This window comes from Grammomys surdaster, unplaced genomic scaffold (assembly GCF_004785775.1).
Source record: "Grammomys surdaster isolate TR1022 unplaced genomic scaffold, NIH_TR_1.0 125946, whole genome shotgun sequence".
Classification (NCBI taxonomy): Eukaryota; Metazoa; Chordata; class Mammalia; order Rodentia; family Muridae; genus Grammomys; species Grammomys surdaster.
In genome coordinates, this window is record NW_021620768.1 from 307,258 (window position 1) to 334,956 (window position 27,699).

The window sequence follows — 27,699 nt, forward strand, 5'->3', positions numbered from 1 at the left end:
TATACTCATAGATCCGTCTTTATTGCAGAAGCTCCCTTCCATAGTAGATGCGAATAAAATCAGAGGTGCACAGCTGGACAATGTGCAGAGAGTGACATGCGTACATTAGAATACTTTGGCCTTAGTGGCATGACTCCATCAAATTCTTCCCATCAGGGCTCAGGAACCTTGTAGAAGAAGAGGCAAAAAGATTGTAAGAACCACAGGGGATGGAGAACACCAAAGCAAGGCCTAACTACAGCAGGACTGATGCACATATGAGCTCACAGAGAGTATGGCAGCCTGCACATGGCCTGCACATGCTGCACCCAACAGGGACCCATCACTGTGAGGAGAAGTGGACACAGGCCCACATTCCTAGACTAGAAGCTATATTCAACAGATAACCACTCACAGTGAGAAATTAGCTTTTTCCAATGGAGTCTCAGTCTTAAGGCCAGGCCCCATGCTCAGCAGTAGAAGACTAACAGATAACGAACTCAATGGCCTTTTTGGAGGTTCTTAGTCTCATAATGCTTTGTTGGGCTTGTTTTTCTTTTTTCTACCTTACAGGTCCTCCTTTGCATACATATCATGGTTTTTGGTTTTGAGTTTTTATGGGATTGCTCTTTTTGTGAATTTGTGTGTCTGTTCATCTCTACATGTTTTTTGAGCTGTTTCTTTATCTATTTTTCTTTGATTTGTTTGTTTTGTCCTATTCTGGTTTGTATGTCTTCCCTTTATCTAATTTTATATTATTGTTATTATTATTATTAGTAGTAGTAGATGCTTATTTGTATCCTAATGTGAGAGAAAAAGAAAGGATGTGGATTGGGTGGATGGAGAAACCAAAGAGGATGTGAAAGGAGTTGGGAGAGGGGAACCATAATCAATATATTATATTTTCAAACATTAATTTCCAATTAAACCAAAACTGTATTACAATTTCTTCTGCCAGAACTCTTGGAATATCAATTGGTTAGTTCTTAATTTTTAGTCAATATTGTTCTTAATTTGCCAGCTGTGATTCACCTGATACAGACCATAAAATGCATTCTCAAACCAGAACATTTCACAAGCCTAGGGTTTTAAGTCCTTCTGGATAGGTTTTGTTCTTCTAAATCTTATTGAAGATTCTATGAAAATTTCTCATCCACAAACATGGCCATAAGACAAAAATGTCCTTATGCTTTTGTTGCAGACCTTACGCACCTTAGAGGATCCTGCTTAGGAGAAGACTTCTTGTTTTAGGTTGTCACCTCTCATCATCCCACGGCAGAGTCTACTGGCCCCTGATGGGTGTTAGAAAGCATTGCCCAACACATCGAACCAGAAACAACACAATGTCACTTTGTCAGCTCACTCTTACTATTATAGATTTCTTCCTCTTTTTTTTTTGTAGGCAAGCTTCTTTGAGTTTGTATGTGGTCTTTGGAACTTATTATTAGTTTACATTTTAGCTAATATCTACAAGTCTTTAAAGTATGTGTTGGGATAGGTAAGCTGTAATGTCTAACTGTCTCTTGATGACAGAAATGATCATTTCCCACAAACCCTTTCGCCTTTCTCTTCTAGTCTATCTCCATTTATTTATTTTTTGTGTGAGCTGCCAATCTACAAACTGTGTTCTGTCAGGGACCCTCAGTGGTCACATAAGGACGGAGACAGCAGATTTTCACTATAATGCTGTCCTCCACTCTGGTCTCTCTGGACTAAGTCTCACTCCTGTGGCACCCTGTCTGCATGAGTCCTGCACTCCACCCCACTTCCATGTCTTGCAGACTTCACTTCTCGGTGCAGATCCAGCACCTCACAGCTCTTTACCGTGGACCACTCAGCCCTTTCTTCTAGTCCATCTCCATTCTGTTTGTCACTGACTGACACTCAGAAGCATTCTCTACCAGAGATCCCACTTGTCTAGGTTACAGAGTAGGCAACAGCAACTGAAGAAGAGAATATACACCAACAAGAGACAAGATCAAATATTTACACAAAGGAAAAATCCAAACATCCTGACTCCAGATGCCTAAATGCCAGGACAAAAACATGAACATCCTTCTTCTCAGTAGCTTATGCCTCTTTCAGAAACCAGTAACCATATTGCAATAGGCCCAGAAAAGAGCAATTATTCCAAAGCACAAGATGAAGACTTCAAAATAGTAATTATACATAAGTTCAAGGGCCTTAAAGGGAAAATGAATACACGCTGAAATAAAGACTGAAAATGAAATGATAAAAACTATTCTAGAAATGAAAGTAGAATTTCATAAAGACATCAAGTCGCTAAGGAAATCTCAAACTGAAATAAAATTGGAAATAAGAAAACTAAGGATGTCAAACAAAAGCCTCAGATGTAAGCCTGACCAATTGACTATAAGACACAGAAGAAGCCAATGGCTGTGTGGGACAAGGACTCAGTCAGGTGGTTTTTACGCCCCTTCCTGTCCTTCCTTATGAGCTCTCCAGTCTCACCCCAAGCCCTGAAGCAGTCTGCTGATGGGTACTCCTCCCCATTCTACCTACATTCTCTAAAGAATCCTCCAAACTTTAATTCAGACCCAGGTTTGCTCCCTCATGTGGACCCTCTCTTCTAACCCATTCCAGTTCCTTTTTTGTCAGCTTCTAATACTCACGAGCACTTGGGACTTCCTTGATGACACTGTGCTAGGACCCAGAAAGGTAACTCACACTGTCCTCCCTGTCCTCCACTATAATGTCTTCATTGTCAAGCTTATCCCTATAGTAATATGCTTGCAGGTTCCCCTCCTCCTACTTCAACTCAGTTCACTGAAGACTCCAACTCTTGTTACAGACTCAGGGTCCCTGTCACCCGTTTATCCCAGTCTCTCCAGATTATTCTTTGTCTTACTGCAACCTCCCCCAACACTTCCAAATCCCTGGGGACTCCACTCATGTGGTAGACAGGGCATAAATATTCATGCACCAAACACAAGGATACCCTGGGCTTATAAAAGAAACACTACCACAGCTTACCTTCACATAGTGATAGCAGGTGACTTTAATATCTCACTCTAACCAATAGACAGATCATCCAGACAAAAAACAAAGAAATGCTGGAGTTCAATGATGTCATAAATAAATACACCTATTAGGTATTTACAGAACATTTCATCCAAATATAAAAGAATATACCTTCTTCTCAGTAGCTTATAGAACTTTCTCTAAGTTAATAGCATACTTCAAAACAAAGCAAGTCTCAACAGATATAAGAAAATCAAAATAACATTCTGCAACCTATCTGACCACCATGGATTAAAGCTGAATATCAACAACAGAAAGTGTACCAATTCATAGAAATGAACAACTAACTACTAAAAGAAAAATAGAGATAGGAATCTAGAAGGAAATTAAAAATCTTCCTATAATTGAATACAAATGGAAAACCCAACACACCCAAACCAATGGGTCACAATGAAGGCAATTCTAAGAGACACATTGATAGCACATAAACAATTTAAACATTCTCAGAATTCATAGAGATAATAGTAATTAAAAGTCTCCCAAACAAAGGAAGCCCAGCGGCAGATAGATTCAGCCCATCATTCTACCAGAAATTCAAAGAAAAATGAACAGGAACACTCCTCAAATTATTCTGCAAAATGGAAAATGAAGGAACATTGTCTAATTCTTTTTACAAAGCTAAAATTACACTGATACCTAAGCCATAAAAAAACTCAGTAAAAAAGGAAATTACAGACTTACGACTCTAGACTTAAAAATTATAGATAAAATGTTAAGAAATCAACCAAAGAACACATATTGCAGGATATTTATTCACTGTGAACCCTGAGATTGTGTTATTTACTGATAAAAAAAAAAAACTATGTTTGTGGTGTGGCTTAGCCCTTAACACATACCTTTACTTTTTCTGGCTGAAATACAGACATGTCCTTAGTACAGATTTTTAACCCCAAACAATGAAGGTAAAGTTAGTTCGTAGAAGGAAGCACCCATGTTTGAAAGTGATGTCTGTTTGAATGGCAAAGTGACAGTCTAGAGAAAGATTTAGCAGAATAGGGTATGCCCAAGACTCACGAGAAGAGGGAAGAAAAAGAAGCTACTTAAGAGAGCAATGCAGAGAGAGAGGAAGAAAAAGAAAAGAAAGGAGGCAGTTTTACTGGGGGAGTCTTACAGAGACAGGTTGCTGAAAGAGAATAAGCTAGACATAGATGAAGCCAGGACAAACCAGAGAATGAAAAGGAGCCAGAAGACTAGAACAGATGGCCAAAGGTAGTTTGAGGCCAAGCAGAGCAAAAAGTCAGAGGCCAAGAGAGAAGCCAGATTGAATCAACTCACTTGGCAAGGAGTTTGAGGCAGAACAGCTGAGTTGAATCAAGCAACAAGAATTCAGAAATAACAGAAGTAACAAAAAAGAGTGAACCTATTCAGCAACAAGTCGCAGAGGCAGAAAACATGCTAGGCCTAGATTCGATTGTATGGAGGCTAGAACCTTCCAGAACTAGGCCTAGGTTAGCAGACAAGGAAGTAAACCTCAGTGATGAGTGATGACAGTCACACCAGGTGAATAAAAGTCACTTTTACAAACACATTAAAAAGATTATTCATCATGATCAAGTAAGCTTCAGATCAGAGACAGAGGGATGGTTCAACATACATAAATTGGTAAACGTAATTTATCATGAAAAAAATCTGAAAGACAAAAACTACACGATCATCTCATGAGATACAGAAAAGGCCTTTGAGAAAATCCAATGTTCTATCATGATACGAGTCCTGGAGAAATTAGTGGTGCAAGGGACATTCCTCAACATAATAAAGTTATGGTTATATAGGGCTATATAGGGTTATATAGGGTTATATAGGGTTAGGGTTAGGATTAGTGTTGGGTTGGGGTTGGGGTTGGGGTTGGGATTGGGGTTAGGGTTAGGGTTAGGGTACAGCAACTCTACAGTCAGCATCAATCTAAACTGGGAGAAGCTGAAAGAATTTCCATTTAAATCAGGTATATGTCTACTTTTTCTATATCTATTGAATATAGTACTTAAAGTCTCAACTATGTAGTGAAACAACTAAAGGAAATCAAGGGGATGCACATAGGAAAAGAGGAAGTGGTAGTATCTTTTTCTGCAGGTTTGAATTTATACACAATAGACCCTAGATCCTTTATTGGCAACTTCTACAGCTGATAAACATATTTAGGAAAGTATCATAATACAAAATGAGCATTCAACACTTAGTAGCCTTCTCTCATACCAATGATGAACAGATGGAGAAAGGCATCAGGGAAACAAATCTTCATAATAGCCTCAGGAAAAATAAAATATCTTGTGGTCTCTCTAACCTAGCAAGTGAAAGATGAATGAAGAAGTTGAAGATGACACAGAAGATTTTCCATGCTTATGGGTTGGAAAGACTGATATAGTGAAAATAGACACCCTGCTGAAAACAGTCTACAGATTCAACACAATCCCCATCAAAATTCCAAACATAATTCTTCACAGAAATTGAAAAGGCAATTTTCAGCTTCATATGCAAACATATACACACAAAAGCCCCAGAATACCTAAGACAATTCTGAATAATAAGAGAAATGCTGGAGATATCAAATCCCTGATTTTCGAACTGTACCAGAGAGCTAAAGTAATAAAAACGGCATACTATTGGCATAAAAATAAACACATTCAGGGAATTTAAGACCCAGACATAAGTCTACACACCTACAGACAGCTACATTTTGACAAAGAAGTTGAAAACACACACTGGAAGTAAGAAAGCATCCTCAACAAATGGTGCTAGTAGACTGGATGCTGCATGCAGGGGGCAAATAGATTCAAATTCACCACCCAGCCCAAAACTCAACTCTACATGTATGATGGATCCCAACATAAGGACAGATACCCCAAATATCATAGAAGAGAAAGTGGACAACAGTCTTGAACTCATTGGCATAGGAAAGTACTTTATGACAACAGAGCACCTATAGACAGGTTCTGAGAATAATTAATAAATGAGACTGCATAGAATTGAAAATTTTCTGTATGACAAAGGATTCCATTATTCAGGCAAAGTGACAGCCTGCAAAATGGAAAAGGATCTTTACCAATTACACATGTGTGATAAGGTTAATACCTAGAGTATATAAAGAACTTAAAAAAAAAACTGGACATCAAGAAGACAAATAACCCAATTGAAAACAGCCATATCCAGCACATCAAAGGCTAAACTTTGGAGTTCCTGAAAAAGAACAGTACAAACATCAATGACATAACCACTCTCTGATATGGTTAAGGGAAGGTTTTATTGTAGACACAGGACAGAGAACAGTCAGATGCATTTGAAAGAGTTCAGAGCAGAGAGAGAAAGTAGACTGAGCATGGCCAGCAGACTGGTCCTAGCCAGGAGAGATGCAGAAGCAGAAGAGAGAGAGAAAGGGTGAGGGAGAGAAAGACAAACATGGCTGAAACAGCAGGATTATAAAGAGAAGTGAGTGGCTAGAGGGGGAGAAGTCCATGAACTGGAGAAGTGTAGAGTTGAGGCAGCTATGTAACTGAAAGGACATGGAGGCCAATGTATGCTTTGGTAGTCTAATAGATGCCATTGTAGAGAGAATATCTTGTGTATTGTATGGTTGCATCACCTGTCAATTAAAAAACTATGGCCTGTGGCTTAGGCAGGAAATAGAGGTGGAACATCCGGGAGGAGCAAAGAATTCTGGGAAGAGACTGGGTGGAAAGATGTGAGGAGACACACACATGGTACCTGAGCACAGGTAATCGGTCAAGTGGCAGAAAATAGGATAGAATAAATGGGATACTTTAAGTTATATACAGTCAGAGAAGAGCCTATCTATTTGACCAAGGTATTTGTAAATATATTTTGAGTTTTACTTCTGGGAGCATGGGGCTGGGAGGAAGATCCAGGCACAACTTCAACACATGATTTGTTCCCTTTGGCCAGCAATAAGAGAAATGGCTCCTTTTGCAGAGCAGAACCTGCTTTATAATTTCCTGAGGAATGCTGGCTTTTGTCTAGCTGCCAGAATGTGGGAACATAAAGTTTCCTTTGGACCTGAAAAAGATCAGTGACCATGGGGGCAAAGAGTCACACAGACTCTCTGGGTTTCATTTACAGAAAGAAAGAAAGAAAGAAAGAAAGAAAGAAAGAAAGAAAGAAAGAAAGAAAGAAAGAAAGAAAGAAAGCTAACAACTTTATTTTACAGTTTGCTGTATATAAGGACAAGTTAATGTTTCAGCAACTTGACAAGAACATAGTCTTACTGGAGCTGAACCTGAGTATCAACCCTTAGGATACTCTCGAGTAAGCTCATAACAAAAAAAGTTTAAAACAAACCCAGGTACTCACCCTTGTAAAATATTTTACATTACATTTTACATTATTGCAAACCAGGCTTTGGGGGCACATGTAGTTTAATACTACCACAGTCCAAAACTACACCTCTCTATATTGTTTAACTTAGAATTAATTTGTGTACGTTCAGAAGTAAAACAAAATTCCCAGTACCTGCAGCATAATTTAACAATACTTGGGGCAATCAACCTGTAGGAAACTGGATAGCTAATGCAGAAAACCCCAACTCTAGGATCACTGTCCTACATAGATGAAATGTATCTGGAGTAGGTGCACCCCCTGCTGGTACACAGTGATATTACAATAATATGAGCAAATTGGCTCAACCTGCCCAAAGGATACTGATCAAGATACTACTATCAAAAGAATCTAGAGTGGTGCCCCAGGAATGGAAAATATACAACAATCCTGGGATTACCAGAAGTCAATCAGAAACTCACACAATAGGACTTTGAAAACACAGTCTATCTAATTGACAAACTAATTGTCTTGAAACACACAAGATACATTAAGAGTTAGGTTCTAGAATTCTGGACAGCTACAATCTCAAGAATCTATAAACCACAATGAGGTTATATACCTGTTATGACTACTCCCAAAGGACACTATTGTAAGATTACTTGTGACAGCTCATCATGGAAAATAAAGATGATCTACCCACTGATAGAGATAGAGAGTCTTGACTATCTAAATGTGGGATTCCCAGGTTCAGTATACTTAGGTGCCAATGATATGGTCAAACTGAACAAGCTGACATCAAATATGTTTGACTACACCCATAATGCTTCGTCATGGTTTTAAAATGTCTTTACATATGGATTATGTATGTTCCTTGGATGTAGCAGAAAGATTGATCCTGTTTTTTTTTTTTAATCCAATCCGTTAGTCTGTGTCTTTTTATTGGAAAAGTGAGACCATTGATGCTGAGAGCTATCAATAAAAGTGAAAGTAGATTTCCACGGTTTGGTTGCTGTAGTGTGGGTTCCTCTTCTTCTAATTTACTGTTCTGGGATTATTCATTCCTAGTGTTTTCTTGAGTATTGAAGTTTTTCTTCTAGTGACTTCTATAGATCTGTGTTTGTAGATGTAGATTGCTTAACTATGGTTTTATCATGGAATGCTTTTCTTTTTTCATCTATTTTGATTGAAATTTTGCTCTGTAGAGTGTTCTAGACTGGCTTTTATGTTCTTTTAGAGTTAGATTAAAAAATAAAAAAACTATCTAGGCTCTTCTGTCTCTTAGGGTCTTCATTGAGAAGCAGAGTGTTTCTTTTTTCTTTTTTTTTTAAATTTTTTTATTGGATATTATATTTACATTTCAGATGTTATCCCCTTACCCCATTCTGCCATCCCCACCCAGGAACCTCCTACCCCATCCCCCCTCCTGCTGCTTCTATGTGGATGTACCCCAACCTACCCCCCCCCCACTTCCACCTCCCCTCCCTCAAATTCCCCCACACTTCGCATCCAGCCTTCATGGGAGCAAGGATCTCTTCTCCCACTTATGCCCAACAAGGCCAACCTCCACTACATATACAGCTGGAGTCATGGATCCCTCCCTATGTGCTCTCGGGCTGGTGGTTTAGACCCTGGGGAGCTCTGGTTGGTTGGTATAGTTGCTCTCCTCATGGGGCCACAAACCCTTTCATCTCCTTCAGTCTTTTCTCTAATTCCTCCATTGGGAATCCCTTGATCAGTTCAATGGTTAGCTGTGAGTATCCGCCTCTGAATATGTCAGACTCTGGCAGACCTCTAAGGACACAGCTATCTCAGGCTCCTATCAACATGCACTTCCTGGCATCCACATCAGCATCTACGTTTGGTGACTAAACATGGGATGGATACCCAGGTGGAATGGTCTCCAGAAGGCCCCTCCTTCAGTTTCTGTCTCACACTTTGTCTCCATATTTGCTCCCTTGAGTATTTTGTTACTCCTTCTAAGTACTGAAGCACCCACACTTGTTCTTCCTTCTTCATGAGCTTCATGTGGTCTGTGAGTTGAATCTTGGCTATTTCAAGCTTTTGGGCTAATATAACCACTTATCAGTGAGTGAATACCACGTGTGTTCTTTTGTGATTGGGTTACCTCACTCAGGATGATATTTTCTAGTTCCATCCATTTACCAAAGAATTTCTTGAATTCATTGTTTTTAATAGCTGAGTAATATTCCATTGTGTAAATGTACCACATTTTTTTGTATCCATTCCTCTGTTGAAGGACATCTGGGTTCTTTCCAGCTTCTGGTTATTATAAATAAGGCTGCTGTGAACATAGTGGAGCATATGTCCTTATTATATGTTGGAGCATCTTCTGGGTATATGCCCAGTAGTGGTAGAGCTGGGTGTTCAGGTAATGTTATGTCCAATTTTCTGAGAAACTGCCAGACTGATTTCCAGAGTGGTTGTATCAGCTTGCAATCCCACCAACAATGGAGGAGTGCTCCTCTTTCTCTACATCCTCTACTAGTGATAGTAGCATCTACTATCACTTGGGTTTTTTATCTTAGCCATTCTGACTGGTGTGAGGTGGAATCTCAGGGTTGTTTTGATTTGCATTTCCCTGTTGACTAAGGATTTTGAACATTTCTTGAGGTGCTTCTAGGCAATTCGAGTTTCCTCAGCTGAGAATTCTTTGTTTAGCTCTGTACCCCATTTTTAATAGGGTTATTTGGTTGTCTGCAGTCTAACTTCTTGAGTTCTTTGTGTATATTGGATATTAACCCTCTATCAGATGTAGGATTGGTAAAGATCCTTTCCCAGTGTTGGTTGCCACTTTGTCCTATTAACAGTGTCCTTTGCCTTACAGAAGCTTTGCAAATTTTATGAGGTCCCATTTGTCAATTCTTGATCTTAGAACGAAAGCCATTGGTGTTAACTTTTCCCCTGTGCCTACGTATTCGAGGTTCTTCCCCACCTTCTCTTCTATTAGTTTCAGTGTATCTGGTTTTATGTGAACGTCCTTTATCCACTTGGACTTCAGCTTTGTACAAGGAGATAAGAATGGATCAATTGGCATTCTTCTACATGCTGACCTCCAGTTGAACCAGCACCATTTGTTGAAAATGCTGTCCTTTTCCCACTGGATGGTTTTAGCTCCTTTGTCAAAGATCAAGTGACCATAGGTGTGTGGGTTCATTTGTGGATCTTTGTGGGACTGTGTAAGGGTATCCTGGTTCATGGCTGGGCATGGGCCTAGAACCCCGAGACTCTATGTGAGAACTGGCAGGAGTTCGGCTGTGCCCCCAGAACCCAGAGTCCTGGCGTGCAGTCTCGTCTCCATAAGACCTACATTGTTCAGTCATGTAGGCCATTATAGCCCCTCCCAAAGTGCATGGGTAGAGGGTGTGACTAGAGGCCTCAGGCCCTAGGGATTTACATAGTAATGAAGGCCAGAGGGCAGAGCAAATTAAGCATGCCGCCCCAGATCCTCCCCAGATCCTCCCCCTTTCTCCCTCCCTATTTAACTCAGGACTGCCCTGAGTTTTATGGGGGTACACCCAGATCCATCCACCATTTGCCATGACAATAGACCCTTTTGTAACCAAGGACTTCCTGGTGTCATTGGAGCCTGCTTCTGCCAAAGCCCCTAGCCACTTGAACCTTAGACTTCCTCCTGCATGTGGGACCTGCCGGCATGGAAAACCCACCGGGCATCCACCACCGATGTGGCTATATTTTTCTCACAGATCTTCAATTCTATTCCATTGATCTTCCTGCCTGTTTCTATACCAATACCATGCAGTTTTTTTTATCACTATTGCCCTGTAGTACAGTTTGAAGTCAGGGATGATGATTCCCCAAGAAGTTCTTTGATTGTTGGGAATAGTTCTTTCTATCCTGGGGCTTTTGTTATTACAAATGAATTTGAAAATTGCTGCTCTTTCTTATCTTTATGAAGAATTGATTTGGAATTTTGATGGGGATTGCATTGAATCTGTAGATTGCTTTTGGCAAAATGGCCATTTTTACTAAATTAATCCTTCCCATCCACGAGCATGGGAGATCTTTCCATCTTCTGAGATCTTCTTTGATTTCTTTCTTCAGAGACTTGAAGTTCTTGTCATACAGATCTTTCACTTGCTTGGTTAGAATCACATCAAGGTATTTTATATTATTTGTGACTATTGTGAAGGGTGTCATTTTCCTAATTTCTTTCTCAGCCTTTTTATCCTTCAAGTAGAGGAAGGCTACTGATTTGTTTGAATTGATTTTATAGCCAGCCAGCCACTTTGCTGAAGTTGTTTATCAGGTTTAGGAGTTCTCTGGTGGAAGTTTTAGGGTCAGTTAAGTATACTATCATATCATCTGCAAATAGTGAAATTTTGACTTCTTTCTTTCCAATCTGTATCCCTTTGACTTCCTTTTGTTGTCTAATTGCTCTGGCTAGGACATACACTAACAACTTGACAGCACACCTGAAAGCTCTAGAAAAGAAGCAAATACACCCAAGAGGAGTAGACAGCAGGAAATAATCAAACTCAGGGATTAAATCAATCAAGTAGAAATAGAAAGAACTATACAAAATATCAACAAAACCAGGAGCTGGTTCTTTGAGAAAATCAACAAGATAGATAAACACTTAGCCAGACTAGCCAGAGGGTACAGAGACAGTATCCAAATTAATAAAATCAGAACTGAAAGGGGAGACATAACAACAGAAACTGAGGAAATTAAAAAATCATCAGATCCTACTATAAAGGCCTATACTCAACAAAATTGGAAAATCTGGATGAAATGGACAATTTTCTAGACAGATACCAGGTACCAAAATTAAATCAGGAGCAGATAAACCATCTAAACAGTCCCATAATCCCTAAAGAAATGTCAGCAGTCATTAAAAGTCTCCCCACCAGAAAAAAAGCCCAGGATCAGATGGCTTTAGTGCAGAATTCTATCAGACCTTCAAGGAAGACTGAATACCAATTCTCTTCAAACTGTTCCACAAAATAGAAACAGAAGGAACACTACCCAATTCATTCTACGAAGCTACAATCACACTCATACCTAAATCACACAAAGACCCAACAAAGAAAGAGAACTTCAGACCAATCTCCCTTATGAATATCGATGCAGAAATATTCAATAAAATTCTTGTAAACTAAATCCAATAACACATCAAAACAATCATCCATCATGATCAAGTAGGCTTTATCCCAGGAATGCAGGGATGGTTCAATATTTCGAAATCCATCAATGTAATCCACTGTATAAACAAACTCAAAGGAAAAAAAACCACATGATCATCTGACTAGATGCTGAGAAAGCATTTGATAAAATTCAGTATCTCTTCATGGTAAAAGTCTTGGGAAGATCAGGAATTCACAGTCCATACCTAAACATAGTAAAAGCAATATATAGCAAGGCAGTAGGCAACATCAAACTAATGAAGAGAAACTTGAAACAATCCCACTAAGATCAGGGACTAGAAAAGGTTGCCCACTCTCACCCTACCTATTCAATATAGTACTGGTGTGTTTCTAATAGATGTCTTTTTTCTTTGAAGCTTTTAATATTCTATTTTTGTTCTGTATAGTTAAGTGTTTTAATTATTATGTGTCATGGGGACTTTCTTTCCTGATCCAGACTATTTGGTGTTTTGTATATTTCTTTCATCTGAATAAGTCTCATTTCTTTAGGAAAATTTTCCTCTATGACTTTTGTTGGAAATACTTTCTGTGAGTTTAGCCTGGGCGTCTTCTGTTCTTACTATTTATAGATTTGGTCTTTTCATAGTGTGCCAAATTTCCTTCATGTTTTTTTCCTGAATTTATTTTAGATTTAACAATTTTTCTTTGACTGAGGTATCCATTTCTTCTTATGGACTTCAGTGCCTGAGACTTTCCGTCTCTCATATTCTGTTGATGAGGCTTGCCTCTGAGATTCCAACTCAAGTTTCTCAAGTTTTTAATTCCAGTTTTACCTCAGTTTTGGTTTTCTTTAGTGATTTCTTTCTACTTTGATGTCTTGAACTGTTTTCTTTATTTAATTCCACTATTTGCTTATGTTTTCAAGGATTTCCTTAAGGGAGTCATTCATATCCTTTTAAAGGTAAGTGGTGGTTTGTATAGGAATGCCCCCATAGGTTCATATTTGAATGCTTAGTCCTCATGGAGTAGTGCTACTTGGAAGAATTAGAAGGTGTGGCCTTGTTGGAGTACATGTAGGCTTGTTGGAGGAAGCATGTCACTGGAGGTGGGTTTTGAGGTTTCAGATACCAAGCCCGGTCCAGTGGCTCTCTTCTTGTTGCTGGTGGGTCTGGATATAGAACTCTTGGCTTCTTCTCCAGCACAATGTTTGGCTAAATGCCACCATGCTTCCTGACATGTTAAAAAAAATGACTAAACCTCTGAAAATGTAAGTAAGCCGCAATGGAATATTTTCCTCATAAGATTTGCCATGGTCATGGTATCATTTCACAGTAGTAGAACACTAAGGTAGGCTCTTAATATATTCATTATTGCTATTTTGAAGGCCTTGTATTGTGTGCTTCAGCTATATTGAATTTCTTAGGGCTTATTGTAGTAGGGTTTCTGGTCTCTAGTGAAAACATGTTGTCCTGGTTGTTTGATTGTGTTTTTATGCTGGTATAGGTATCTGGTTTGGGGATGATTGTAATTTTAGCTGTTAATATCTGGCCTTATTTTTGTTGGGTAGGTTTTTCATTCCTTGTTTACTGTAACCATCCCTGTATCTTAGGAGATTGTGTTTGATGTGGGTTGCCTGGTAGGGAATACCTCTGAGACCCTGTCAGGCGTGGATACTGGGAATCCTTTGTAGACTATATTCCTAGGTATTGGAAGCTGGCATGAAATAATGTAGATCAACTAGAAGGATGGGGGGCTCACCAGTCTACAGGAGGGAGGAAAGGTGAATCCACTAAGAGGATCTGTGGAGTCTCAGGGAAAAGAGGAAAGAGAAATGACAGACCCTGTAGGTGGTCTGTTCTAGGTCTGGGGATGAGACTGGAATGGACAATGGAGGATAAGAAGGTGAGTGAAGATAGCCCACCTGATTCCCTGGCTGTGTTAGCAGGGTTTTTAGGAAGAGAGTGCCTCTGGTGCTAGAGGCCCAGACAAAGGGATGGGATGAGGGAGGAAGACTGTGGGTTTGGACCTGTGCAGTCCCCTGGGAATGGGACCATAAAACTTTGTGAATTTTGTGACAAGGTCTCACTCTGTAGACCCTGCTGGCCTAGAAATCACTATATAGAGGCTGGCCTTGAACTAACAGAGACATACCTGCCTCTGCAGGGATTAAAATTTTGTATCACCATACCCAACCATGCCTGAGTTTTAAAGAACATGTCCTCGATATCAAACTCAGATTCCAAGTACTCTATCAGTAGAATTATTGCTCCTTAAATGGACTTTTAAAGCTTAACATGTTTATTTCATTAAAATTAAGACATTTTATAGAATACCATCATAATATAATTATATCTCAAATGGCCCCAAACACTGGTCAGGAAATGTTACAGACCCACTTAAGTCATTAACAATGTGGCTCTCTAGAATGTTTTACCATTTGAACTTCTTGTGGCCCACAAGTTCCAGAGCAGTTGGAAGCACTCAATGGATGGTTATGAGCAAGGGATATGTGGCTGAATCAACTTAGTGAAGAAAACAAATGTCTGGAAGTTACAGTTTTAACAGTCATCCTTAAAACTCTAGAATAACAATGAATCTTTGGAGTATCTTATATCATCCAGAGACATAATAAAATCCCCTTGTTTAAATCTGGACAGCATCAGTCCATTGTGGTAGAGGTTATCTCCAAAAGCACTATAAAACCACATGTCTGAGATAGGATGGAGGTTAAAATCATGTACCAGACAGCAAAAAATGTAATACATGTGCCTTCATTACCTATATTTTCCTTTACAATATAAAACTATAGAAAGAAAAAGAGAAAACCTACAACTCATAGTATTAATTAATACAGAAAAAATTCCTATTGTTTGTTTTTACTACATTAATTGAAACTTGGAAAAATGTTTATAAATAATATTTACACATTTATAGGAACATATTTTCTTTCTCTTTTGCCTAAGAAAAAAATAACATAAAAATGAAATAATTTTATTAGTTTATAAATATTTCATAAGGCAAATTTATTCTTCACCTTGTAAAATATACAGAACAACCTTGGTTACAACACTTAAAGTAAACAATTAGACTACAGTTTAATTATGATGCTGTGTGGGTATGTTCAGAAAGTTACTCATGGAAAGCTTCAACTTCTTGCTTACATATTTTCAAACTACTTTCTTCTCTACATTTCATTTGGAAAGGATGGGAAAGTAGAGGGGCTAACATTTTCCCTCCACTCTTGAAGTGCTGACTCACCCCTGCTGGGGACATCCTCTGGCTTTGGACTTACCATGTTCATTCAGCTTTCAGGTTTAGGTATGCTTAGTTTGATTCTACAATACTTTGCCTTCCTTCTGGGCAGTAGGCTTATATTTTTCAAAACTTACTTTAATAAGGGTTCTTAAATGCTTTAACCTCCCTTCTAGCCCACCACCTACTAGAGGTAGTGGAAAGGAAAGGTTAATAGGGCAAAGGGGGATATTGGACCTGTTTAGAAATAATTTGGTATGATTCCGATCTTTGTTATCAGGACATTGGCAGTTCAGTTCACATGAATAAGCAGTGGTAGCTTGATCAAAAACACCATTCATGAACCATCAATTGCAGTTTTATCTAGAAGAAACCACAGGGCTCTGCCAATGGGCCTAAGTCCACAGAAGCAGCAGAGTTAAGACAAACAATGATCAGTGAAGAAGGCAAGGTGAATCAATGCCAGAGTGTTGTCATCAGTGAAACCAGTGTCAGTGAAGTCCAACGAAGACCAGCAAAGAGTGGCAAGGTGAACCAATGCCAGAGCATTGTCCACTGTCTGTTGGCCTACACCTATACTCTTTTCAAACATTAAGTGTCCTCCCAAGCATCTGCTCCAATAAAACATCACATACCCTTTTTCCAGGAAAACAACACATGTCTGTTCTCAGCAAAACATCCTCTCATAAGACAGTTTCCAGGAAAACATCACATGATACAACTGAGTCTCCAAAGACACCAGAAATTTTCACTTCAGTGGGGGACAGGGAAACACCTTAGCAAAGCAGTTTATATGCTGAAGCTGACCCTTGAAAGAGATGCCATTTTTCAGCTGATCACTGGATATATAAATCATAATAAAAGAGATATGTTTTAATTTTTAATGTTTTAATATTTCTTTTATGTTTAATATGGTATTTCACCTGTGTGTGTGTCTGTACCATGTATGTGCAGAGGTCTGCATGGGTCAGAAGAGGCATTAGAGCCCTAGAATTGGAGTTGTGAGCTGTCGTGTAGCTGCTGGGAATTCAACCCAAGACCTCTGAAAGAATAGCCAGTACTCTTAACCACTGAACCATCGATCCAGTCCCAACAGGTAGGTTTAAAAATCTTATTTTGGAATAAAAAAGTTGGAATTTTTGTCCTGGTTGTCTACTACCCTATCTGTCAGATTTCTTTATAAAAATGCTAGCTTATAAAACTTATAAAAGTTTGTACTCAACTTTTCTGCACAAAAGGTCTACATGAAAATTAAAACAAATTAAAATCCCACAAAATCTGAAAAACAGTAGGGTGCCTGAGTAGAGGCACTCTAGCAACTGTAGCTAACACATGCTACACGGTACTGTGTGTGTGTGTGCGTACTCTATAGTGATAACAGCCTAACCCCAGACCAGTCAGAATTATGTTAAACTAATACTGAAGCTAGATTTTAAAAGTTAATACAAGGCAAGCCTGGAGGCACATGCCTCTAGTTCAGACAGTTGAAAGGCTAAGACAGAAATCCTGAGCTCAAGATTACTGTGTGCAAGACAGAAAGATACTGTCTCAAGAAACAAACAGAAACAACAAAAAAGGCAATACAAAAACTTAATGGGGCCAGGTGTGGTGACAGTCACCTTTAATTCCAGAACTTAAGAGGCAGAGGCAGGTAGATTTCTGTAAGTTCAGGCCTTCAGGCCAGCTAGTCTGCCTAGTGAATTCCAGGACAGCTAGGCCTACACAGAGATATAATACAAAACCAGAATCAAACAAACTTAAGAATGAAACCATGTATAATTTAACTGGCTAAGTCCAAGACACTTAAAAGACACAGCTTGTTCTCACCCTGTTGCTGGGAATCTGAGCTTTGTCTGGATCAAGAGACTTCTTGTACGGGGTATTTTCATTTTCTTCTCCTACCTCTCTTCTACCAGAAAGGAGACTGGATCAGTGTTTGGGAGTAAATCAGATCTCTACAGTGTTTGCTGTTTTTGTTCCACAGATATCCTAAATCTATCAATTTTCAGCAATGTGCAAGGTGTAGGAATCCAGTGCTTATAAAGAGCTTATTGTTCAGTCAGGGCACGGAGTCCAATCTTGTCAGTCACACAGTGAGGCAGGAATCAAGGATGACTCCAAGGTTTTTGCTTCAGTAATAACTAGAAGTTGGGGAAGGAACATATTATGATGGATCTAAGGATATTATTTTCAACAAAGCAACTATGTCTGTTAGATTATCATCCAAGCGAGCTAATAGAAGATGGCATTTAAAACTTAGGTGTCAATGGCACAGAGAGCCAAAGAATGTTTCTTTGAGTATGGAAAGGGAAAGGCACACGGTAGCGGAGGAAAAGTATTCTGACTAGATCACAAGATAACCCAGCATTTAAACAGAGAAATAAAGACCTAAAGAAGAATAGAGACTGTTTACTGAGACAGAAGGAAGGCCAGGACAATGGGGAAATCATGAAAAGTAAGCTAAGAATTTATGTTCATGAAGTAGAATCTTATATGGTATACTGGCTGGTTTTGTGTATCAACTTGACACAAGCTGGAGTTGTCAGAGAAAGGAGTCTCCCTTGAGGAAATGCCTCCATGAGATCTAGCTGTAAGACATTTTTTCAACTAGTGATCAAGGGTGGGAGGGCCCATTATGTGAGGTGCCATCCCTGGGCTGGTAGTCCTAGGTTCTATAAGAAAGCAAGCTGAGCAAGCCAGGGGAAGCAAGCCAGTAGGTAACATCCCTCCATGGCCTCTGCATCAGCTCCTGCTTCCTGACCTGCTTGAGTTTCAGTCCTGACTTTCTTTGGTGATGAACAGCAGTGTAGAATGATGTCCTACATGTAAATGATGGAATGTACAAATGATGGATGAAAAAAATCTTTTCCTCTCTAACTTGCTTCTTGGTCATGATGTTTATGCAGGAACAGAAACTCTGACTAAGACATTTGGAAAGTTAATCAATGGAGCCTCGTGGATACATAGAAGAGTACACAGGAGAACCAAGAAAGATATGGACAAAAGCGTACAGTGGTGTAGCCCAGCCTCTACAACATGGACTCAACCAAACACAGGCCAAACATGTATTTTTTTAAAAATGTAAAGTGTATCTGTATTGAACATGTTTAGATTCTTCACATCAAGGAAGAAATATGATATGACAGCTATTTACATTGCATTTATACTGTATTGTATATTAGGGAACTTAGGAATGATTCAAAGTTTATAGAAGGATTGCATGAATCATATGTAAATACCATACCCTCTTATATGAGGAATTTGGGCATCAACTGATCTGGGCAAGCTTGGGTGGTCCTAGAGCCAATTCCCTAGAGTTGCTGAGGAACAACTATAAATATATTTATCAGTTAATACATTGTAGAATTTTGGCATTGTGATGGATGATAAGCAGTGAAGACTTTGAAGAGATAGTGAGAAGAAGGAAATGGCAGACATTATTGTTTACTCCTTTTTGAAGCTTAGTGGTGAGGGCAGGGGAGGAGATTGACAAGACTTCATGGACAAAAATATGGTTTGGGGGATGAGAAAGGAGCATGACTGAGGACTGAGATGAGAAGAACCAGTGGAGAGGAAGAGAAAACACAAGGAGGACATGGATCAAATGATGCAGCAAGGTCCTTCATAAGATCTTGTGCCCAGAGACAGAGACCTGCACTAGGCTATCTACATATGAGGTCTAACAAGACCTGTCTGGGGAAGAACTAATTAGATGTAGCTATATTTTCTGTTCATTTTCCTTTATTTGAGTATCACATTGTCCTGAGCAGTGGGTGTATCTCAGAAAGATAAGTGGTGAACTGTCTGGCTTACTGAAGGGAAATGATGGAATGTATAAAGAAAAACATTGCGTATTTTTGTGAGGTATCACATACCACACTGTTAGTGGCATATGAAGATCGATTACACTAGTATCCAACAGCTACTTCTGGTGGTTCTATCTGGAATACTCTTTGTTTTCAAAGGATTATCAGCTCATCCTGCTGATTTAAAGCCACCTTTCCAGATGTAGACCTCCGCTTCAGCTTTACTGTCTCACAGATTTCCTCTCTAGAGGCCCAGTCTACTAAGGAATTCCAGACTGTTTTATACTTTGTTGCAGGAAGTATTAAAACCAACGGGCAGTTCCCACGCTACTGCGGGCACTGGCAGGCCACATGGCACCAGAGCTCCAAAATCTCTCTACTCAGCTAGCCAAGTTCCCTCTGGCGAGTCACTACCATGCCAGCGCCATACTTCAAAACTCCCATGGCCTTTGTGAGGCATATCAGGCAAACCCTGGCTTTCTCTCTTGAACTCAGTTGAGTAGCCTTGAAAAGAAAAACATCACACAAACTTAGTTCAGAGACAATGGTAACTCAGTCTCCGGGCACAATAACTTGAAGCTAATCTTGTAAGCCATATTAATTCTAAATCCTCCTGTGGCGAATCCTGGCAGATTTGCCATACACCAGGAAGTCTCAGTAGCCACATCTTACCCTATTGCTGTCCCCTCCGAAAAGGACCACCTCTTCCTCCTGCTTCCTTTCTTCCCTTATCCAACCCGGAAGTCCCGCCTACTTGCCCAGTGATTGACTCCTTTATTCATTAGGGGATGGTTCACAAGAAGTCACCTGAGTACCTGACTCTTTCCTCATTTGCAGCCCCTCCCAGGAGAGCGAAATTACCATCAAAAACCAATCAACCCCAGGGCTATTCACAACAATACCTACTCTCTATTCCTCTTCTTACACCCCACCACTTATTTCTCATAGAACAAAGGCTAAAGAAAGCAATCCTAAAAGAGGGGATTATATCACTGAAGACAAGATGTGTTTACAGCTAAAGCGACTGTAGTTCATCTCAGTTATGGGTGAATCACACTGCAGACATGAAGTGTATCTTCCCACAACTTAAAAGATACAACCGTGGGCCATTTGGTCATCATCTACACCAGATTCACAAGCTGGTGACATAGCTTCAAGGATGGGAAGAGCAAGGAGCCTCCTTCTTAAGTTATGGACCAGAGGAATCCTGGGGACCCAGCAGATATGTTTTCTGGTTATCAATGTAACTGACATCCAGAGTTAAAATCAACTTAAAATGAACATTAAAGAATTCTTAAGGCTACAGCACATTTTAATGAATGAAATAGATTTGCATTTAACATTATCACATGAAATCCTGGCCCATACTTATACCTATTTGTGTATATGCACAGTCGTGTTGTTTCAATTTATGTATCTATGAAAGCAGTCTTGTAACCACATATGTTAGTAGTAGGTTAAGCACTTCATATACATTAACACTGAATTCAGACTCTGAACTAGAACTCAATTTAATGAGGGATCTTAGGCCTGGAGAGGTTAATAATTTAACCAAAAGTCCACACTTGAGTAGAAGCAGAATTTGTAAGGATCTGTGAGTCTCTGAAGCCCATGAGTAGGCTTCATTCCCTGAGATTAGTATGTTTTTGTTTTTTTAAATTAAGCTTTCATACCTGTCTATATTATATGTTGAACATAGCACCTCTCAATGCACAGTAAGCAGTTCACACTTCTGTAAAGTTAGAGACAAGCATAGGTAGAAATAAAAATAAAGTCAGAGATAGAATATTGATCCCTAAGTGTGTGCTCTTCTTACAGACATAACGAATAAGGTCAGGTGAAAATAAATAAATACCTTTTATGTTTTAAGGGCATAAAATAAACTTCATTTCATTAAATGAAGTTTAAAGCTATAATAGTTGGGGAAACTTGCTAAAGTACATTAAGGATGTAACCACATAACATAACCTATAGCATGAAATACTGTATAATATGAAATGATTTTGCATATTTCAAAAACATTAGGGATAATGAAAAAAAGTCCTGGAGATGGGTAGGAATGATAGAAGACTGTGACTATACTTAATCCATTAAATTGTACCTTAAGTGATCAAGTGTTAATTTTTGTTATACATAGTTCATCAAATTCTGAAGAAAAAAGTAGCAAAAGACTTTTAGAAGACTTATGTAAGATTACCAGACTTTAAAGCTGAAACTAGGATTAAGTTTGTCATACAGAACTCTCATTGACACCACAGAAACCAAAGCTACAGCATGACAGAAGGGACAGACAAATTCATATCTGACTCAGACAATACAAAACGTGAGGTCAGACTTGTAGTGAACTGCATATTATCTACATTTCCACTTATTTTTAGTCAATGTTATAATCTGAACAAATAGGACCAGGTTCTCTAGAGTAAGCTATTATTTCCAAAACACCACTAGGCAATATTAATTCTATAAATATTGTTATCCCTGAAACTGGCATTTTTGTCAAACAAATGATCAAAAGTCAAAGAAGAAAAGTCATGAAGACAATATCCGGTGCCCAATGATGTCAAAGTCTAGCATTATCTTAATAAAATGTGTGATTAGGTCAAAGATCAAGTGACCATAGGTGTATGGGTTCATTTTTGGATCATCCTGAGGTGAAGTAAACCAATCACAAAAGAACACAGATGGTATTCACTCACTGATAATTGGATATTAGCCCAGAAGCTTGAAATAGCCAAGATTCAACTCACAGACCACATGAAGCTCATGAAGAAGGAAGAACAAGTGTGGGTGCTTCGGTCCTTCTTAGAAGGAGTAATAAAATACTCAAGGGAGCAAATATGGGGACAAAGTGTGGGACAGAAACTGAAGGAGGGGCCTTCTGGAGCCCATTCCACCTGGGTATCCATCCCATGTGCAGTCATCAAAGGTAGACACTGATGTGGATGTCAGGAAGTGCATGCTGACAGGAGCCTGATATAGCTGTGTCCTTAGAGGTCTGCAAGAGTCTGACATATTCAGAGGCTGATGCTCACAGGTAACCATTGAACTGATCAAGAGGTTCCCAATGGAGGGGTTAGAGAAATGAAGGAGATGAAAGGGTTTGTGGCCTTGTGAGGAGAGCAACAATATCAACCAACCAGAGCTCCCAGAGTCTAAACCACCAGCCTGGGAGCACATAGGGAGGGACCCATGACTCCAGCTGTATATGTAGTGGAGGATGGCCTTGTTGGGCATAAATGGGAGAAGAGATCCTTGGTCCCATGAAGGCTGAATGCCAAGGGTGGGGTAATTTGAGGGTATGGAGGTGGGAGTGGGGGGGTAGGTGGGGGTACATCCTCATAGAAGCAGGAGGAGGGGGGATGGGATGGGGGTTCTTGGGAGGGGGGAGAAATAAGGTAAGGGGACAACATCTGAAATGTAAATAAAATATACAATAAAATAAATAAATAAAATGCATGAAGCAAATAAAGACACTCTAAGCAAAGGGAACAGGCATAGCTGAAGGGAACTGAAAATTTACTGAACACTCCTGCACTGAACACAACTGTAATGAAACACCTGTCCTAACACACCTGCACTGAACACACCTGCACTGAATGCACCTGCACTGAACACACCTGCACTGAATGCACCTGGCCTAGCACACCTGTACTGTACAAACCTGCACTGAACACACCTGCACTGAGCACAACTGCACTGAACACACCTGTGCTGAACGCACCTGCACTGAACACTCTTGTTTCCCATGCACTGACACTAACAGAAATGCACATTCATTACCACAAGAAAACAGACGTTTTCTTTGCTGCTACACTTTTCTCATCCGTGACTTTCAGTGTCCAATTACAGCATGACTTCTCTGAGGCTAGCCATAGGCTCCATCTGCCTTGCCACTCCCACCCCACCCCCCTCTCTTTCTCTCCTTTTTTCTCTCTCTCTCTCTGTTGCTCATTTTTTAGAACCTACTTTTTGAGATTCCAACACAGATTAAAAACCAGCAGCTCTTTAGGAATCCTCTAGGACTCTAGCACTGATTGGAACTCCTGACATGTCTAATCTCATGGACTGAACAACTACTAGATTCTTGGCCTTTCCATCAGGAGACACCCATTGTGGGCCTACCCAGACCACAGCCTATAAATAATTCTAATAAATCTTCCTTTAATATGTATTCCACCAGTTCTATCCCTTTAGAGAATCCTGACTAATACAGGTGACTCTGGGTGTTGCTGGCGCATGTCTTTAATAACAGTACCCAGAATGAAGAGGCAATAGTTCTCTGAGTTCAAGGCCACAGATAGCCAGGGCTACGTGAAACAAAACAAAACAAAACAAAACAAAAACTTGTCTTAAAAAACAAAACAAAACTAACTGAAACCAAATCAAACAACAACAAAAAATTTCTAAAGCTAACTAGTAACTAGTACATACTATTTTATAATCTGAAAGAAAAGTTAATAGCTCCTCCTTGCCTGAGTCCGTGTAATGGACTGAGTATACTTGCCCCAAGGAGTGACACTATTAGGAAGTGTGGCCTTGTTGGAGGAAGTGTGTCACTGTGAGAGTGGCTTTGAGACCCTCCTCCTAGCTGCCTGTAAGACAGTCTTCTGGTTTCCTTCAGAACAAGATGTAGAACTCTCAGTTCCTTCTCCAGCACCTTGGGGTCCATTTTGGATACAACTTATAGCAGTGTTTGAGAGAAATAACCCAAGGAGAGTAGGGTTCTTTTTTTTTCCAACCAAATAGATATATACTGTAACTCATTTTAAAATACTGTTACACCAAGTAAAACCCTAGGATTCCTTTTCATCTTATACCCTACTTTTATTTTAAAGAGAAAAAACCTTTCAATCATTAATGCAAATTTTCAATAGAGACTGTGCCCTAAAATGTTCATTATGACATTTAGAACAAACGTTTAAAAAGAGCCACAACTGGAAGCCCTTGAGTTTATCATTAGCCAGCAGGTTTGTATATAAGATAGAAAACATTTACAAGTATTTGAGTTCACTTTTGAAAATCGATGTGTCACATACAAACACGCAAAATGTATTTTTCTAGTTATCTTAAAAACTACAGGATATAGTCATGTTGGTATTGGACTTTACACTTGCCAACAAACTCCAAAGCATCTGTTGGAGCAGGAAGTGTGCTTTCTAGTTCTGTGCAAATTCCATAAAACACTGACCACAGCTTGTTTCTGGCAGGTATGCACATTTGCAGTTGTGTTTGTTCTGAACTACCCAAGTGTATAGAACAATTGAAATAATTAACTTCTTATAATTAATGTGAATAGAGTGTACTGGTTGCTCTTCACTTCTTTAGGATTCCTCTCCTTCATCCTCACTTCCTGAGCAGACCAGGACTGAAGTCCTAGGACCCGGAAGTTCTGAATTTCAGGAGAGGAGGTGTAAGGATGTCTTGATAGGAGCTGGAAGAAGAGAGAGGACTTTAGGAGAGAAAAAGAAGGAATAAACAGAGGGATGTTTAGGGAAGGAACACATGTACTTGGAAGACTTACCTTCTCTTTTTCCTGATATAGAAGGCTATGGCACACAACAATAGAACGAGTATTGCTACTATCAAGAAGATCAAGCCCATGGATACTTGTCCTGCACCTGGTTTGGAAGAATACAATGTATCTCTCAACAAGGAACAAGTCTCAGTTTCAAGTTCCCTATTCTAATTTAAAGTATATTCTTTTTATTCCTCATGAGTTTAGATTGACCGTTTCTTGTCAGGATCTGGCTACATGCTATGCAAACAGGTATGAACTGTCTACCTCCAGCCCTTTTTGCCTGACTCTCGATGGTTACCCTCCCTTTACATCATCACCTTCATTCTTAAAGTCAGAACAACAACACTTGCGACAAAGGTAAGTGACAAGCTCAAATGAAGCACAGGCAACAAAGTGGCCAGAGCTACCCCAGGACATACCCAATATGCTACAGCTATGTCTTGGGCCTAGGTCCTCTCCACAGGGGAATGGATCTTCCTGAACATTTTACTTGCCACTGACCTCTGGATCTTTTGAGTTTCTGGGTCTTCTTTCATCTTATATACAGGGCATCTTATCTCAAGCCTTTTGAGGTTCCTTTTTTATTTAGAGTTCTGTCCTGTCTCTTCTATCATAGGGGCTTCATCTCTGAAACTAGGCTCCTTCAACTCTCACTCCATGTTTGAAGGGCCCCTCTACTCACTGGCAACCCAGGCTACAGCTCTTTCTTACCCCAGTAGAGGATGATATCCTGCCCTCCTAGACTGCTGTGCTTCACCCTGCAGGCCAGGCCAGCTACCTCTCCAGCCTCCACATCCAGGGTTGCTTGAAGATACCATGTCTCATCAGCATTCGGCAGGATGTCACTTCTGTGAGTCCCCTGTTGCTCCTGGTCACCCTGCATCCACATCACCCACACAGGCTTTGGGTAGAAACCAGAGACATGACACACCAGCTTCAGATGGCCTTGTGCAGGATTGGAGCCACTGGACAACCAGGCCACTGGCTTCTCTGTACTCACCAAGAGAATAAGAAAGAAATCTTAAAGGAGGAATTTTTATATTAGGGGCTCCAGGTCTCCTATCAAGTTCATGCTTCCCACACGGCCCCCTCTGCAGATGAAGTTGCCTGTTAGTTTAATCCATCTGTATCCCCCTGACTAGGAAGACAATCCCTGACACTTCTACCCCACTCCCTGATCTGAACCTCCTGTACCCCTCCTCTGTCCTCTAGAACAACCTGAGTTCAGCTGATACAGCCTGTTTCAAATAAGAAATGGCTCAGTTCTTAACCCCAGTGTTTATTTAAGTCAGTTTATAGAATCCAAGAGCGGCTGTCAGTGAAAAGAATAAACCTCCCAATGCCTTAATCATCTCTTCCTAGGCCTTGCCCTTCCTCTACAGCTGACAGGATGGAAAAACCTAGATGGATCCAAGTGGAGAGCCAGGGTGAAAGTAGCAGGCTGACCTTGCTTCTCTAGGTCTGCCTTCCCTGCCTCTAGGAGGCCATGGACAAACTGGGGGCAGGTGTCATTCAGGAGCGTCTGCACCATTTCACTCGTCCCATGATCAGCATTCAGCACTTTGATGGGCAAGTCTAACCAAGATGGGGCCCCTGAGACCTTCTGCCAGGTTGTTCCCTGGAATCTCACGACATATTCTCCTTGAAATGCCACATGTAAAAAGCTCTGTGAAGCATTCCCAGGGTACATTTCACAGCCAGCAGACAACTGGATCTCAATGGGATCTGTAAGGAGGAGGGGTGGAGACCAAAGAGTTAGTGATTAAGGGGTTTGGAAGAAAGGAGAGGAGACTGGCATGAAGATTATAGTTAGGTGCCAGCTGAGGGAAATGATCACGGTGTCCTAGAGCAGGATCGGGCTATTTTCAGAAGGGACAAGGATTACTGTTACACAGAAGTATAACAATCCTAAGGGTGGAGAGAGAAGAGAAGCTCGTCACAGATTCCCAGTTATCCAGGTGACGTTCTGGAGCACTCTTGCCCACTGGGTTCAGGGTTCCATCCCTCCACTCACAGTTTTCTTTAGGTACCATCATTTTGACTAATTCCTGGATGTCCCTGGTAAAGCTGACTCGATAGACTTGAAACAGATGCTGCAACTTCTCCCACTGTTGGTTACTGAGCTTTCCTTTGGACCAGGGCTTCGTGAAGCTGATGGTGTCTGAGTCATTACTCCAACGGTGGGTCTGCAGATCCCCCAGCCAGACCACAATGTCTGTGCGGGACCAGCTTCTGTTGGCAAAGGAAGACATCTGCAGGCAGCGGAAGGTGTAATTCTTCTGTTGGACTGGAACAATGGAGAACGAAAGAACATAGCTAGTGGAGTGTGCCCAGTCTGCAGACAGATTGCAGTAGGAAAAAGCCCGGTTTTAGCTGTGCTTGCGAAGGAGAGGCAGGCTCAGTGTAGTTCTGAACTGTGCTATGCTGTGAGCCTGAGCAGTACATGTTCCTCCCACTAGTTGCTGCATGCAGGGAAGTCTAGTCCAACCTCCATCCTCCCGTTAAGGCACAGAGCTTGGAGGCAGGCTCTCTCTCCCTTCCTTCTCCAGCCTGTTCTGTGAGCTCTTTTACTCACTCACCTTCAGACTGTCCACAGACGTGTCGGAATGCCCAAAGGAACAGACAAGGTAGGTACCGCATAGCACCAGAGGTCTGCACAGCCCTGGGCTCTGACTTCTCTGGTTTACTCTGCTTCCTGCCCTGTATA

General features: G+C 40.3%; 1 protein-coding gene across 3 annotated transcripts; it reads right to left on the bottom strand.

Annotated features, from left to right (window-relative positions):
* Positions 1-27,699, bottom strand: LOC114609101 (antigen-presenting glycoprotein CD1d-like). 3 transcript variants are annotated; one of them, XM_028753373.1, is made up of 6 exons: positions 27,572-27,699; positions 27,007-27,279; positions 26,439-26,717; positions 25,704-25,982; positions 24,996-25,092; positions 1-167 (listed from the first exon to the last, which is right to left on the bottom strand). In XM_028753373.1, the coding sequence occupies exons 1-6, from the start codon at positions 27,630-27,632 to the stop codon at positions 122-124; spliced, it is 1,035 nt and encodes a 344-aa protein (XP_028609206.1). In that variant the 5' UTR covers positions 27,633-27,699; the 3' UTR covers positions 1-121. The 3 variants fall into 3 exon arrangements, with proteins under 3 accessions (XP_028609206.1, XP_028609205.1, XP_028609204.1); XM_028753372.1 differs by lacking the exon at positions 1-167 and adding an exon at positions 24,274-24,905; XM_028753371.1 differs by lacking the exon at positions 1-167 and adding an exon at positions 24,274-24,923.

Coding starts and splice junctions, on each gene's coding strand:
- LOC114609101 (XM_028753371.1), bottom strand. CDS start 27,632: ATGCGGTACCTACCTTGTCTGTTCCTTTGGGCATTCCGACACGTCTGT. Junction 27,280..27,571: donor CGTCTGTGGACAGTCTGAAG/GTGAGTGAGTAA, acceptor CCATTGTTCCAG/TCCAACAGAAGAATTACACC. Junction 25,093..25,703: donor GGATATCATCCTCTACTGGG/GTAAGAAAGAGC, acceptor CTTCCAAACCAG/GTGCAGGACAAGTATCCATG.